Genomic DNA, 17,443 nt, shown 5'->3' with positions numbered 1-17,443 from the left:
TTCATATTGAAATAAGATTTGTAATAGATGTGAGTTTTGGATGCGAGGCTCATGTGTCTGCGACTTCATGGACAGATAGCATGAAAATAGATAGCCATGATATGACTTTCCAACACGGTTTTATTCCGTTGATATGATAGCATTGTTATAAAGCTTCCATGGTGCTCCCGAAGTATGCGAACCAAGATGGCGGACATCGGAACGTAACATGGGTAACAGGTTAGGGTTAGGCGATAATTTTTTTCCAATTTTCCTTATTTTAGTCCTATTATCAGTTCGAGGACTAGCCAAGAGTCTCCCGTAGTATTTATACCTAAAATTATGGCCTAACCCTAACCTAGTACACATATTACATTCCGATGTCCGCCATCTTGGTTCGCATACTTCGGGAGCCCCGCTTCCATGATATTCTGCAGTAGCCAATGGAATACGAAACGACTGAGTCCTACTTTATTCTGAGATTGAAATACAACTGAGTGATGTTAAGCTGAATAAATTTGAGGAGCATGATTTTAATTTACAAAAGAAATTCATTTTCGATTTCTATATTTAATTTGATGGATAGGCTGGCTGTTACAGATTTACAAATATGTAACAGAATTCTGAAATGACGTAGGTTATGTTAATTAGCAGTCAAGGAGTCTTCTGATTGATTACCCCCACTGTCTAAAATAATGAGCTCGCCAATTTGCGATTGTACGAGTCAAGCTAATTGGAAGACGATTATAAAAGTATTGATATTCACTTGGGCGACTCAAATGGCATTTTTAAAATTTTTTTGGAAATCTTTGCTTGCAAGGTATTCATAATTTATACCAAACATTATTTTGAAACTTATCTTAAATCACAATTCCAATGTATATTTAAACAAAGTAAACGTATTGTAAATTAAAATTCATTTTCAATTACTTTCCGCTAAATTCGTGCTATTCGGTCGATCACCAATCGGTAAAACAGATTTGCATGCTATGGTGTTTAGAAAAATGCTATTATTGCGTTTTTTTTTCGTTAAAAGTCAAAAGAGTCAATCAAGGTTGATGTATTCCGTGAACGTGATCTCCTATTTTAACGACAAAACAAAAGAGATTTTGTTTAGAAATAATCGATGCATACGTATTCACTGACTGGCAACAAATCAATAGTTTCAGATATAGGAATCCAGCAGCCTAGTCCTTCATATCATGCAATTGAAATTAGCCCTTGATCTGATTTTACTATCATAACTGTGGCATGATTGTCAGAGAGTTGAAGAATAGGTAGTATCATATTCGATGTATAAGTGTATAACTGAAGTAAATAGCAAGACTATTGTTGTTTATTAATATTAGATTTAATATGACTTATATGTGAATTTCTCTTATTGCCACGTGCGCAATGATCGCATAGTGAGCATTTTATAGGTGTGAGTTATTTGTGAAACAAATGATGGGCAAAATTTTTGGTATAAATGAAAGCAAAAATGCGAGTGAAATTTTTGTACATTTCTAAAATTTTTAGTCAATCGAGTCCATAAAGCGCGGGTACTTGTGGTCATATTTACTTGTGGCGCGTACTGGTAATAAATATGTCACATTGAGACAACATTTGTTTTATTCTCGGTAGCTTCGATTAGTATATCAAACAAAATGTGAACTCTAGTATGAGATGGATAGAATTTTTTGTATACACGTTTTGATTTCACGGCAGCAGGTAATTTAGTAGAGACTTTATTGCAAATATGCATAATATGCGAGTTTTTGCTTACAGATTTTTTTTGTAGAATTATATGAAAATCACTAGCTATCAAATAAAGCTGCTCATTTGTTACATCCGCCAAGCTAATGCGTATGGTGTGAAATTAGTATGACTTGAATTCAATTCCGTTTCTTCCTAAAAATATTTGCCATTTGTGTCAATGTGGAACAAATTGGTATTGGTTTATAATAGAAAAATTCCTCAATATTAATACTCCTTTGTGCACAACTGACCGTTATATTCCGAGGAGGAACATCTTCCCAATACCGCATGGATTGTCTGATGAAAATCAACTCCTTGTTTGGTGTTATATAAAGTTTGACAAAGTAAACTGTAAGTGCAGATATGATTTATAAAATCGGTATTCGCTGATCCTGGTTTTAAGAAGAAAACTTGTTGGTAAGTTGGAAAATTGAGTTTATGTGATCATATATTTAGGTGGAAATAAACAATACAATACGGGTTTGATACAATGTTTTTGATGTTGCTTATTTAGTTACTATGGGCACGTTTTTCTACATTACCGGTTGGTTATGTGTTGTATTACCACTTTCCCGTGTTCTAGAATCAAAATATAATAGCTCCATGATTTATCTGATAACACCATCTAAATTAATGATATAAATCTTGGGCAAAAGTGAAATATACAATTTTCAATATGAGTTGGTAAAAGCGAGTAAAACTTGGCAAAATTTGACACCGACGAGCCATCTACTGTAATGTTTACGGGTCATATAGTTTTGGAGGAAATAATGATCTGATTTTTTAATAAAATTCGGTTTGGATTAGTTTACTCGAACTATGGAATCTAGTTATGTTCATATTTGTACTTTGAAGTCTTAAAGACTGTATTCGTTCACGTCATTATAATAGGCATAAAAGGACACATATATATTTATAGATCCGTTTGTATACTTCTGGTGAAAGTGGATGATTTTAAAATGGGATGGTTGTACTGGCACTTGCAATAATGACTGGTGCTGGTTGTTAGCTTGTTTCTGCCGGAAATAACCTGAGTTGGGTTGTCATAGCATGAATGTGCAACTAGTTTTGAACCTCAATGCCCAAACAGTTGTTATTGAAGTGCCCTTTCATACGGTTTTAATTTTGTTTGTAGATGCAGAGCAGACTATTTTATCATCATGAAATCCGGAGCAATCGATTCCTGTTTCTCCGTCCGTTCAAAACTAATATGTTGTAATAAATAAAATAATCAATATTTATTACGGCCCTGTCCTACTATACACATACTAGTCAAACTGTTTTTCCGTTGCCCCAACGCGTATTCTGAGGTAGTAGCAGTTTTCTGGCCGATGTGATATTGCAGGTCGACGGTTGCAATTGTATTGATGGCTGCAATCAGCGTGTAACAGCATTGCATACTAACCGAAAACTTGCATTCGTGTGCCGCAGACTGTTGATTTTTAGCTACTTTCGACCTATGCAACAAACGAATTTTTGCAATGTTAGAATTAATTTTCATTTATTTTTACTGATTGAAGTTGAAACTGAATTTAAATTTTGAATTCTTAATGAAGCCCATTTAATATAATTATTTGTGCGTATAGATAATTTCGCCGAAACCCAAATAAAGCGATCAATACGCGCTTGTCGATAACGAACACATTATAGCCAGATATCATCGAAATTTCGATGATTCTGTCCACGCCTTCACGTAAGCCCATTGCGCGTCATAAATGGCCTCGGGCAGCAGACCCTATTTTTCTTTAGACTTCTTGGAGCAACTAGAATATTGTCAAGCATGGTATGTAGAAATTGAGTCTTTATAGCCTTGCACCATGCTTGAAAAATATAGATCAGTTGACTGCTTCCAATTTCGATTTCATTGATAATAATATTAATATGCATCAGATCGATTGACAAAATCATAAACAACGTCCCCCACGTGTGAGAGAGGACCATTTGGCATATTAGAGAATGGACAGACTGCCAAATTCCCTGACTATATGTTGTTGTAGGCATCCATTTCAGTTAATTAAAATATCGTTGTTTGGGTCTTTTCGCCAAAGGGGTAATCAAGATCGCAATGCAGTGTTTTGGCGTTTGCGTTATTACCGCTAGTCTTCTATAGCAATTAGGGAATTTATTTTAAAAGAAATTAAGCGGGCTATGGGATAATTCTGATTCTTTCTTGCGATTCGACCACAATTTTGATCCGAAAATCAATGGACCGTCACTGACAACATTGTCAATGTCTGGTTGGAATTAGATTATTATGTGCAGTGCGGTTCACTGATTTGTGGGTAAGACACAGGTCAGCTGATACCGATTGAATAAAGCTATTTGAATTACCTTGCTGTAGTGAATTAAACTATGTGAGAAGTGAAAGAAGTATGTTAGTGATCGTTGGAGCGAAGAGATTGATTCTACATATGGTGTAAATTTAAGGAGGAAGGACCTTATGCGTTACTATTATATACTGGCAAGTGGCAATATATCGTTTTCGGTGTATACCTTCTATATTTTTGGTATCGTTGATTCGTTTGATGAGTGTCTCAGTTGTGGCCTGACCAAAATTAAATTTCTGTAGGTAAAGGAAGTCCCCCGTAGGAAATTGATACATTTTGCATGAGGATAGTACTCTGCATAATATTGACTTGACGATGTTTATCGATCCTATTGACGGGCCGATATGAAGACATATATTATGTTCCTACGGGGCCTTCTTGGTTACGATGCATGGCGAATCGTCCCAGAAAGCCTTAGCATTGTACTCTTTCTAATGAGGATCTGGGCCAAAGAAGTCGTATTGAAAAGTACGCATATAACCGCATATAAATAAATATTGGTACAAATTCTGTCGGTCACAGTTTGCAAATTGTTTGGATTATGTTTCAGTTTTAATTTAATGCGTTCGAATTATAAGAGAAAGTATTTGAAACTGGCATTAGGTACATTTTCAAGGTAGATAAGGCCGATGCGGTTTAGTCATTTTATTCCTATTCTAAAGTTTAGTTATCATTTGTTCTTTTGCAATGCAGACGGTAGTCGTGGTTCCTCAAATAGTTCACCATTGACCTTTTCTCAAATTCTGACTATTATAAAAAATTTGACAGTTTTGACAAGAAATATTTACTTCAATGTAAAGTAGGGTAGTCAAAAGGTTACTAGATGTTTTGGCCTGGCCGTGCATAAAGGTGTATAGAAACCCATTCCATACAAATGTGGCCAGAAATAAAAAAAAAAGTAATGGATATTCTATTTTGGCGAATAAATTATTTATGTCGTCACAGGCATTATGAAGTACTGAGACGGTGGAAGCAGATACTTACAATAGAAAAAAAAGACGATTTCATTCGGTATTACATGCTACAATGTAACAGTATGAAAATGGATTGAGCCTATGGTCCCAATTTCACGGAGGTTCGTCTACGATTGCTTCAGTCTGCAATCGCCTCTAGTTGGCGGATCTAGGATGGATTACGTTATAATATTCAGAATGTATATTTTTGTTAATAAATCGAGATGTTACTATGTCACACACGTTATGAATGGCCATGCTTGAGGAGTCGAGGTATTTTTTTTCTACGCTACTATCGAGATCTGACTCTGAATTTAACGAGGCGATTATTTGGTTTACCGCTTAGAAATTTAATTTTATTACATTTAATTATTTTACGGTAATATGATTAGTTCGATATTAGTATATTGAACTGGCAGGGTTGTGATTGACGATGCAGCAGTAATGCGAAAAATTCATCCATTGAATTTAATAAATATGATTGTGTTGTTGGCAGTGAGGTTGGGTTAAAGTGAATTAAATGAGTATGAAAGTCGATTATCTTTGCATTTAAATATAAAGATAGTAGATTTGAACATTACTCTGTCGTAATCAACTTATACTTTTTGACGTCGTTATATACCGCTTTGACGTAGTTATAAAACCAGAAACTTCAATATGAAGGAGATTTGTAAAAAGTCAGTGGGCGATTAGCGCTCTTGAAGATTAGAACTTGTGAAATGAATTCAGATATTCAAGTTATAAACCAGCAATACTGGAATGCATCTGAATTGCCTCTTTGTACAGAATAATGAAAGAAAGAATAAAGAAACAACTCGTAAAGCTAGTAAACAGAATTTTAGGGAAGCACATCAGATTACTACCGGCACTTTTCACGCGCGTTGCCGAAAGATTATTATTATGTATAAGATGAGGCTATTGGGGACTGATCGTCCCCGTTCAACTACTTTACTTTAATACCCTTGTAGATATCAATATATGTTTCCCTATCATAATACTGCTCATATATTTTTCGATCTTCTGCCCTCCGGCAGTCTACAGCAGGCCACCTACAACATGGATGGTATTTTGTCATCCACCCTAATGTCAAGCAGTCGAACTCATAGAATCAAAGCGCATGCTTTCATGACATCAGTGAGATTAATGAACCCTTAATTAATATGTATCTATAAATATACACTTTAAACTCACTTGATTAAATCCGATTAAAGATTTCTCATCCTATTTATGTCGGTAGGGAAAATCCTGGCGTCTTGACTTTCACCACCTCCATACTCGACCAAAAAAGTTCTTAAATTAAATCAATCAGTTCATTGCGTAGCATTATCCATCGATGAATCAATCATTGAAGACGTGTTTTACCGATGGACAATGCTAGACTAACGAAGAACGACTATTATTTGGAAATCAATTCCTGAAGGAGACGCAGACAACGGATTTCTTTGCCGAGCGTGAAGTCGCTTTGACGTCAGGGCCCGACGTGACGCGTGACAACGTTTCTCGCACTGCTCCGTATCGTGTTACGTTTTTTCTTTGGCATTTCAGTTCTTTTGGTTCAATCATAATAGATGTTACTTTTTTTCGTTAGTTGGAGTCAGCCTGGTCTTACGTGATGTGTTCTTTTGACTTGCCGCATCAGAATAAGGTGTTTTGAAACGGCGTTTTTGTAATACTAAACCTTTAGTACCGCATCGACACGAGGTTAGAAATGAGCAACACGTTGATACGGGTCACAGTTTTTAGGCTATGTATTATTTCAATGTGTTTTTGAGTTCGATGGTCAACAGAATACACCGGGCAGTAAGCTATGGAATCATACGTTGTGCTAGAAGTTTGTCTGAGAGATAGCTATACATAGATAAGGTAGGATTATTACATGAGATAGGCTGTAAATCAAAACAAAAATTGTATATAACGACACGTTTGTTAGTTGTTATGTTAGTGAGTGCCGTGGTCGTTCTTAATCGTGAATTCTGCCATATTATACTCATATCGACTTTTTGGCCATGCTCATAATTCACTTGGTTTTTTCTGTATTCCTATTATCATGGCGATCTTCATGAAATTTCATTTTGTTCCAACATACATGCCTTTTATTCTTGTTATTCTTCTGAGATCCCCCTGAAGTTTTTGGAATCTAAGCTTTGTACACTTTGTTATTTGTCATATTTATTAGGTAATGTCAAATAATATTTGAGACACAGAGGAAATGCAAGAGTAGCTCTTACAGCTGATTTCTTCTGAAATTTTATTAGTTCCCTCAGTAATCTAAAACGAATTATCAGTTTCACGGCAATTCCGGATCTCTTATTGAAAAAAATGATCTAACCACCTATGTACAGCATTGGAAGGAACGTTCAACGTACATACGTTGAATATGCTGTACATTATACTTTGGCGATTTCAGGGTTACCCTTGTTTATAACATGAGCCATCAGGCATAGTATTTCGTGGTGTTGTAGACAACACATGATGATAGAGAATCATCCCATATCGAGTATACGCTATAGAAGCATTTTTGTTTTTATGTATTACCTTATTTTTACCTTCTTTATTTATTTTTCTCTGTAACGGTGACGTGCGCATTAGACTGTCTATGCACATTAAGTCGTAAATTATGGATACCAACACTCGTTCTTGTGTAAACGACAACGGTTCTATGATGTCAGTTAAAGTGCCGAACAACTTGCCTGTTGTACCAGTCATACAGTATAACGATGATCCACCTGAGAGTATTACAGATCGCATGAACTTTAACAATCCAGTTAAAAACCAGCCTGCACGAAGGAGGCGTCAACGTTCTAATGCATCCGATGCTTGTATGAAGTCTGCGTCGTATAGTGAAATGTTGTCGTGTGCGGGAACCATAGGCAGGTGCTGCGATCTCAATGAAACTTGCGATACCAATAATAATGAAAAAGACGGAAAATCTGAACATAGGCGGCACTCTAACCACTACCATCGTCATCATCACCATCGCTTTATGATGTTATCATCCGGAGCTGGTTATTCTCCGGTGACTTCTGACGATTCTGATAGTGAAATTCAATCTGTACATAATAAAAATACCTCGGACAATCCTCGGAGAAACTTATTGCCATTACCCAGGCTATCTATCACAAGAAGAAGGACATTAGGGCAACAAACTTTGAAACGATACAGAGAAAAAAGAAACAATCCAAACCCAGTACGCCGTCATTCGTGGATTTGGTAAGTCTTGTCATCATAAATTTTATCATTTAGGGCTCCGTTGTGTTAATCATCAAAATCAAATCAGTGTCAAAACGCATTCACGCTTTATAAACTCTAAATTAATGGAAAAGGTACGCTTTGTCCCACATTTTATCGTTCTTATCTGGCTCCGATGACGTGGGTAGCATTACAGAAAAACGTTGTTTTTTGTCCTATAAGCAAATTTACATCTACCACATAACACAATTTTTGATGCAGTTCTTGTTTATTCGAAATCTGATTTCGATCTTGAGGAGCTAAAATCGTTCTCTTTGTTGGTAAAAATCCAATTATTTGTCGCCTAGAGTAGACTAGTGATAAAATTAACCGACCTATTTCCACCGATTCCATCTATTATTCATATTTAACTGACAGATATGTTGTTCCTTTACCTTGAATCTGATATTTTCGGGAGTAAAAACTACGGAAGATTTTGATTTCGTTCATTATATAGAAAAAAGAAACGACTCTAAGTTGTGTAGGTTTAGCAATTGTAGTAAACGCGACTTTCAAGTCGGCGATTGGTTGACTAATGATTATCATATGCAGACAATAGTTATTCTTGGTTTACTCATAGTCTCACGAATCTTAAAATGTGTTTGCGCCTAGTGCTGATACCCTCTGTTCGTTTGTTCTCCATTATCTAGGAACAATATATGGCGCAGTTGTAATAGACTGGTTTTCGCCATTTTGAAAGGCGTATATTTTTAAAATAAAAATGAAGGATGTGATTGTGTAAATTCAGCTCTTAGCGAATAAGATGAAACTTTTTAATGGGCAAGTTTTTTTTATGCACCATGTATATAGTGCAATTCTTCTTCGTGTTATGTTTAAACGAATACTTCTGTTTAGTGAAAAAAGATTAAGATTTTTTTTATTGTAAGCTAATATGTATCAGCGTTTGTGGTTGCCTTTTTCTATCTTGCGATTGAATTCGCCACATGTTCGTTATCGTTATCCGACATTTTGATTTCATGTCTTCGAAACTGCAATATATCGGTATTGAACATAGTCGACGACCACCAAACTGAGTTCAACCGCAGCTGCTCAGTCTAATTTCAAACTGTCTAAGATTTGACGTCATTGGACGAATTCTTGTCTAAAATTGCTAGGAAACCCAAAACTTATGATTTAAGTCTAGATTTTCCAAATTATGAGGTGAATATTTTCAGGTCGGACGCTTAAAATTACCACGTAAGCAAAACTTACTCTAATGCAATAAAACAACGTTTCAGGTAATAATATCAGTTTATGGTGAAATAGGTAATTGTATATAAATTAAGTCGATCTTATATTCCACGCAGTTCATATTTAAAAAAAATAATTGTGTGTATTTTCTTGCCACACACAGTGAGGATTCGAATATCCATTCGAGCATAGTACCGAGGGAATAATTTATTAGTCCATACCCGATAAAAAGTTAAAAGTAACATACTTTTTATTTATTTTCGTAACGTAGTCATGCATTCGTGTGTAATGAATTTTTATATAAAAATGCAAATTTGTGACGCATCGACAAAATTAGGCGTTGACATTGTACCGAAAAAGACATCGTGTTGGTTCGATTAGAAACAGCCAATAACGCCAATTCCCTGGAAAGAGCTCATTAAAGTGTCGTAATACTTGTTGAGATTTGATCAGTTGTGAACTTGTAACTTGATTCAAGAATTGAATAAGTTTTGGTTGGAACTACTGTCTGGATTTCTCATAGACATTTTGATTGGAATAACATTATGTTGCTCATATTTGAACTGAATTTTATAGCTTTGTATATTTCACGAAAATCTACATTCGAAGCGTATACCTTACCCTTTTATTTAAAATTTATCAGTCTGCTTTTCTATCCTAATGTATATTACAGAGACAAACGATCGAGGATCAATAATCGTTTAGGAGATGCTGCAGAGGTATTTTCCAATACTTTCGATCTAAAACCTGCAAATTATTCCTTTTAAATCATAGTAAATTAGTATAGTCACTTAACCAATATGTCTTAATTGGTTCGTTGCTGGTCTCAACTCTCAATATCGTTAAGTATTGTATTGTAGTGGAGTAGCGTATATATAAATTGCAAACGTTGTACGGGAATAGCATGCTGAAATTTATGAAATTTGCTAACAGTGTATTACGCACATTCTGCTTATGTATAATTAAATTCCAATCATCCATATTATTTCGTTTGACATGCTTGCAAATGCCAACCGTTAGCTTTGTATGGTATTTTTATAATAAACCAAATGAAAAATGTATCGAATGATGGCGGATTGTCTGGCATTATTCCGTATGTGTTCGCACTCATGCACCTATGCACTGTAACTATCCAGGGTAATATGTTCGGTAATACATCAACGAACGTGGCCGTAAGTCGGTATTGATGCGTTATATCTATTGCGTATGTGCATGGTTGGGACCTGGATATGTTGCAATTTATATATTTTATCTAGCGGTGTATACCAGTGGTGGAATTATGCGTTCTTTTTGTCACAGCTTATACCTTTGAATTACGTCAAACTTTGTTTCTCATCGTATAAGTACGCATTGTTAACCACAAAAAGTGTAAATATGCCTCAACAATGAAGAGTATGATACACTCAAAACTTCATAAGCTGACTTCTTTTTGGAAGTAAAATGACGACATTAAATATTTACGGCCTTTTGGCTTTGTAAACTTTTCATTCTGTTCTATCTTAGTAAATTTGACACCAATTGACGTCACGATTTCCCGATTGCGACATTTCATTCATTTGAATTCCATGGCATTATATTTTTTATATACATCTTTGATATACAATGGTATATAGGCATTCATCCATTCGATTTTTGAATACAATGTAGCTCAATTTAACATGAACTATCAAGGTTTCGAAACGGAGAATATGCAAATTTCGAAAAGAAAAAATATTTTATTTATAAATGCATTTAAAATATTACAAAGAAGAGCTGCTCTTTAAGTTGCTATTTAATAGTAGTTTAGAATAGTCATCGGAATATTTCAAAATATACGTTTTTCTCATTTTCCAAAAAAAATTGATGTTCTAAATTTTCAGTTGAAATTCATTTTGTGTCAGATTTGTAACGACAACTACATGAATGTTAACTACATAGTTAACGTTGGACATTTTTTTAAGCATACTTTGATCTTGTTACATTTCAATATCTCTGTTCGGTTGCGTCTGTCGGAAAAATTATCTGTAGCTTTAGCTTGAAGCTTTTCTATTGGTGATGATTCCGACTTTAGGTGATAGCGACATAGTACATCGATAAAGTGTTTTAAGTTTGTCCGGCGCTTTATTATTCTACTTTTCCGACTTCCTGGGACTCCTGGGAAAGTTTTTAATTTCCAATTCAAATATACTGAAATAAGTTAATAGTGCAACGAATTGTACCATTCCCATTCTTGTGAATTTGGTTACAAGTTCTGGGAATTAAACGACTTTGTTTGATATTTTTATGTAATACGCATATATTGGTTTCGAAACAATATATATTTCTTTTTATCTCCTGAGTAATATTTTATTTTCTTCGTGTGTGGTAATATGTGCGTACTCTTGTCGTCATTTCGACTGATTGTAAAATTTGGTGACGTATTTCACAAATTTTACGACTTGTATCCTTCAGATGTTCTATATCCATAATCAAAAAAGTCTTTATGTTGATTTTTGAATGCTGGCTGGGGGTAAAGGGACTTTTCATTTTCGGTTGACATAATTCATTGCATAATAACCATCACTATAAAAAGTTTGCAACATTTGTTTGCATATTGTTTTCTCTTATGCTCAGTATTGTATAATGAATAAATAATAAACTTTGTGTTGACTTATTTCCATCAAACTTTTATTATCTGTATGACGCATTTGCCTGTATTTAGTTATCATTTACATTCAAAGCATCTTTAAAAATAACATAACTATTACTGGCATATACTAGTATGCCACTGGTCATGCTTTCGAGGTGATATATACGAAATGCAGGCGGTTGATAGACTGCCTCACTGAACCAAGGTCTGTCAAATACCAGCGCTTGACTTCAAGAATATAATCACATTATTCAATTCCCCATATTTAATTACATCCAACATATATAAAATTTGCTAATATTTTGTTGGCTGCTTTTTTCATCTTTTGTACGTAAACAGTAACATCACCCGCGACTTTGAATACACGTGTCTAAATTCCCATACTCCAACTATATGGGCTATTCCAAGTGACACTACAGGACAATTCCAGAAATTTTGCATGTTGTTGGATGCAATATATTTTCACATTTTCAGCTACAGGTTTTGTTTCATTGTCCAATCAGTTGCTTTATTGAATATGTAAAAAATTGCACAAAAGTTACACCCAAGACTTACTTAGTAGATAAAAAAAAATATAGTAAAATATAGCGTGACACTAAAGGACGGCAAATCCACCATGCACTAACAGTACGTTGTGTTGTGCTGTAAATTTTTGCGATGGCACAGTAGGAGCCTATAATATTTTCTGGTGCAGTAGCTGAACTACCCCTCCATGTATTGCTCAAGTTACTTAATGTAACACTGTAAATCCATGCCTATAATGGCATATTGTATGCGACACTACAGGACGTGACACTACAGGACATTTTTCCACTTCGGAATAGCGGCCTCTATCATCTCTTAAATTTCTGGTAATAAATCGTTAAATGGGTGAAGAAATGTCCTACAGCACTGCAAACATTCAAACTTTATTAACTTAAATCCAGTGCGTCAATTCCATATGAAATAACTGTACCACACAATCAAACACTTTGTGTCAGGAATCATCACAAAATATCTCAATGATACCAAAATTTCTACATTTCAAGACATTTTTTATAAACCGTCAAAAACCTGGGTGAAATTTTAAATTGTTCGATGAAATGAATGTGGTCCAATAAAATTCCAATGTCTTTTGGTATCGAAAATTAAAAAAAAAATATTTTTCACTACACTTTTTAAAAAATTGATGGAATTCAACTTTTGCTTGGAATGGCCCATATGTTAGTTTATGGCAATAGGCATTTTATCCCAGGCTAGAGTTTGAGGAACCCGTGGTTCACTGTGGTGGGTGGGTGTATTCGGAACAAACGCGCAATCATAATGTTAGAGTTATTTGCTCAATATTAAAAGGTAATCGCGTAAAACAACAAACCTTTTCATGACAAAGAGCCAAATGCTAACACACTTGTGGTTCAAATTCAATTATCTTGCCTAGAGTTTTGTTTTAGTTTGTTGCGCTTGACATACCAAGTGTACATATAGTGTTGTTTTTTCTTCATTTCTTCATTACAACAGACATTTTCAATGAAATTCCCCCAGAATTCATTATTCGTGTTATTCATTTCATTATTGACGTCAAAACTAATGCCATATCGAAAGTACCTTCGCTTATGACGAATCGAAAATAATGATGTTTCTTATCGCGGAAAGCCGGAATCGTTTCTTACGTCCGCGAGATGGCGCAACATTTTATGGAAAATCTACTTCATTCTGCAAATGGGATATCATCCACCCATGTATGAACTAATGGATAGATTTATATACTCCACGATATTCGGATCACATATGATATGTGTTAAGACATTAGATATTGACTCAAATTTTACCCCCTTGGGAACAAGATTGTCGACGATGACGCGTCATGCCATAAATTCCCTTCTGTTACTTTGTCTGTCTTAGTGAGGTCATATTCGTATTCTAATAGCGATTTACTACCAGTCTTATGGATTTATAATTTGGTGCAGTTGGTAGTAACGGAAGTCAGTTGTTAGTCAGTTGTTTTGTTCTATAGAAGTTGTCGCATTTTATTTGCTTAGATTTTCGTATTTGGCCGGTCAATTTGGAAAGATTGTTTTACGACTTAAATTTACCTCAGGATGCTTTTGAAACTAATGCGTTCTATACACTACAGGCAACGTTACAATATAGCAGTCTAGAACTATAACAAAATGCCCCGTAGACCGATTTCTGTAGTAAACATTATTTGTTTGATTAGCCGGTTTTGTGGTTTACGTTTTATAAGGTTAACGACAAAAGCTCCTGTTGCAACGCGTTAACATTGTACCACATAAAACGCGAGATCGATGCCCTGTACTTAGTCATAAATTTTACTGCATCGCTGGTGTTATGATATGTGTTATTTTGCAGTACAGTCTGCGGCCCTAACGCTTACGAAACAAAATGAACTATTTGGACTGCATGTCTACATACATATTCGTTCTTTTGTCGGCTGATTTACGATTTTCACCATGAGGCAGTGAGATCATTTCTGTTTATTTATAGACTTTATAAATCGCAATCCGTCTATGACCATGACTGGCAGGCTTTATTTTTTTTTATCATGAAACTACATTTTGGAAATAGCGACGTTTTGAAGTGTACATTGCTCATATCACGAGCTTGTATTGTGACATGTATGAACTCAAAGGCCTCTCTAGTTTCGATTCCATACCAGGAAAATTTATGGCATTGCATTATAACTGTCGAACTTGCAAAATTTAATAGCTTGCCGTACTTGCTGTTTAATATTCCTCCCTGCAAGATAAAATTCTAGTTGCAATGAAAACATACTCCTAAATGACGAGCACAAGTGTTATTTCAACGCATCCTCGCCTTCTACTTGTATAATGACATTTCGTTCTATCATGTGTACATCGTGTCATAGATAAGTATCAAGTGCCCATTTGTACTTAATATATATCCGTGTTAGTATGACGGTACTATGACGACAAATATAATGTAAAGAACATAAATACTATAGATAGAGATTTCACATCATTCCATACGGTACCTCATATTCTAAATTAAGTCAACAATTTGAATCACGTAGCATCACAGTAAGGTGATAGGATAGTTAGTTCGTTTCATGTAACTAAGGATATTCATAGTGGAATGCTTCCAAGTTATTTCAATATAACGCAACGTTAGGAAATGCTGTATTTTGCTGTTTACGCTATATTTATTTGAAGAAAATAAAAGGCCGATAGACTACGATTTATTTTCTAATTTTTGAACGTCGTTTTAATTTAAACTTTGGCCGAAACAGGAAGTTAATAGAGGAAGCCTTAACAGAGTAATATATAAACCATCGAAATATTGCATGTGTTGCTCAAATTTCAGGCTCGTTACATCGATCCTAATTCAAGAACATATTATGGTACTTGAAATGAATACCATTACCAATATGTGATTACATAGGTCCAGTGACAAGTTCAACGAAACACGACAGTGAGCTAGTTGAGGTAGACTAACGTGGTTTAGTAAGTACGAACTGAGAGGACAACACGTGCTTGGAAACTATACTGAACGAAGAAAAACCTATATTGTCAATGTTTTGATTTGGTAGTCACCATCCACTTCAACAACTTGGTCTTGAACAACTAACGGCGTTTTTCGTTATGTTTCCGAGACCTCATCGTCAGCACAGAAGATATCGACGTGTCTATTCGGGACACCGAAGGTAGAATGTAGCACATTGAATACGTTTTGGTGTTAGTTGTAGAATAGTTAGTTGAACGATATATAGGATTTATATTTCCAGTTTGTTGTGTGTCGTGGATTAATCGTACCGCAGAGCCATGGCCCATCCGTGGCTCATACTTGATAAACGCGTGTGAGGTTATCAGTTTTTGTGTTAATTGAATTTAGCAGCGTCAGTTTTTTGTGGGTGGACGGTGTTTGCATCATTCAATTATTCGACTCTGGAACAAATTAACGAATAAGATTGTTAAGAAATGATTTTTTGGTTAAGTCCACGTATTCATTTCAGTTCTAAATGCCAAGAGGTTGCTAGTTGAAACGTCTACGTCAAACGGGTGCGTCAAAAATAACAAGAGACGAATACCGGGTCTTGCGAAATATGAATTCTAGTCATATATGAATAGAGGCTCCAATCAAAGAATATCGAACGAATGACTCATACTGGGCTTTGTCAAATCGGCGATTCGGGGTACCAGGATACAGCTCAATTCAACGTTTCCTATGACGCGGTCGATGCCGCTATGCTGTTGCGAAATTTGAGATGTTTGACGTGAAGCAAGTGTTGAGTACTCAAGCGCGTTCATCATGAGTGTTATTGATACGTTAGTGTCGATTTCACACTTTACATAGTTTTCAAATAATTTTCTTCCCTTTATTAACTGGAAAATAGATCCAGCATGTTACAAACTTTAAAATCTCATTAAAATATTATTCATCCAATTATTTATGTCATAATATTATAATTTCTTCTGTTGGAATACGTCTTTAAAAACTACTCATAAATGGTAGATAATCATACCAATTTCTTTGCATTGTCAAATTCTAATGTCAGGCAGTCGTCTTGCTACTCAGCTGCACGCGATAAACTGTTAAAGCATACATTATTACGTAAAACTATCATATGCAATGACGTCTATTTGCAGTGTTGCAATGCTTAACTTTTAACTTTTACCATAATTCGTATCGCACAACTGTAACGCACACTCTTTCACTTTAGTTCAGTCTATACGAGAGGACTACGTATATATATATTAATACAGTAGGTTTCAATCGAGATTGCAAGAATTTTAGTAGATGCCGGAGGTATAGACTATTTACTTCGAGACTGGAAGCCAAAAAATAACTAACTGTGGGCAAGGGAATAAATACTTCTCCAATACTGCAATACTGATAACAAGCAATTATTCGTAGGTGTTGCATGTTTTTTCGAGAAAGTGATAATAGAATCACTTGGTATATTGTGTGAATTAAATAGAGACGTTTCACACGTAGATGACAATAGGGACAAGACCTCTTTTCCATAAACTATTAAGTCAGCAGCACGGTATTTGAAATTCGATTTGGGAAGTTCGAAAGTACTCATCATGTGAATATTCAACACGTATATTTTATGCATTGTAAAAGAAAAGAAGATAAATAAAATATCAAATATTCAGTAATATTTCATCGGTTGCCGCTGCCGGCGCCGTCTGATGGTAAAAATCAATAAATACTTTACTCTTGAAATAAACTCGGCAATAACCCGATCTTAGGCCTTACAAACGATAGCATCACAATCTGTTTTGTTTAATTTACAAACAAATCTCAAACGGAAATATCGATTATAATGTTATCAGATTTCCGCCTCTTGAACGATACAGTTCACCTTCTTGTGTCCCTTGTAATATTACATGGATTTGGTTGTGATATGGGGAATATGGAATGAATTCACATTTATACACAATCGATTTTGGTCGGCT

General features: G+C 35.1%; 1 protein-coding gene across 5 annotated transcripts in view; it reads left to right on the top strand.

The window, feature by feature from the left end:
* Positions 1-17,443, top strand: part of LOC120347437 (3',5'-cyclic-AMP phosphodiesterase 4C-like) — a 123,243-nt gene that overhangs the window by 39,889 nt on the left and 65,911 nt on the right. Inside the window, exon 1 of one of the 5 annotated variants that reach the window (XM_039417403.2) lies at positions 7,588-8,206. The exons of 3 other annotated variants lie outside the window; for them this stretch is intronic. In XM_039417403.2, the coding sequence (XP_039273337.2) occupies positions 7,614-8,206 (593 nt within the window). In that variant the 5' untranslated portion in view covers positions 7,588-7,613. Of the gene's footprint in view, positions 1-7,587; positions 8,207-15,607; positions 15,685-17,443 lie in introns of those variants that run through there. One more of the 5 variants, XM_078117685.1, reaches the window with a different exon arrangement.

The sequence above is a fragment of the Styela clava genome, chromosome 11 (assembly GCF_964204865.1).
Source record: "Styela clava chromosome 11, kaStyClav1.hap1.2, whole genome shotgun sequence".
In the NCBI taxonomy this organism is placed as follows: Eukaryota; Metazoa; Chordata; class Ascidiacea; order Stolidobranchia; family Styelidae; genus Styela; species Styela clava.
The sequence above is the reverse complement of the archived record's forward strand: the minus strand, read 5'-3'. Positions and strand labels throughout refer to the sequence as shown.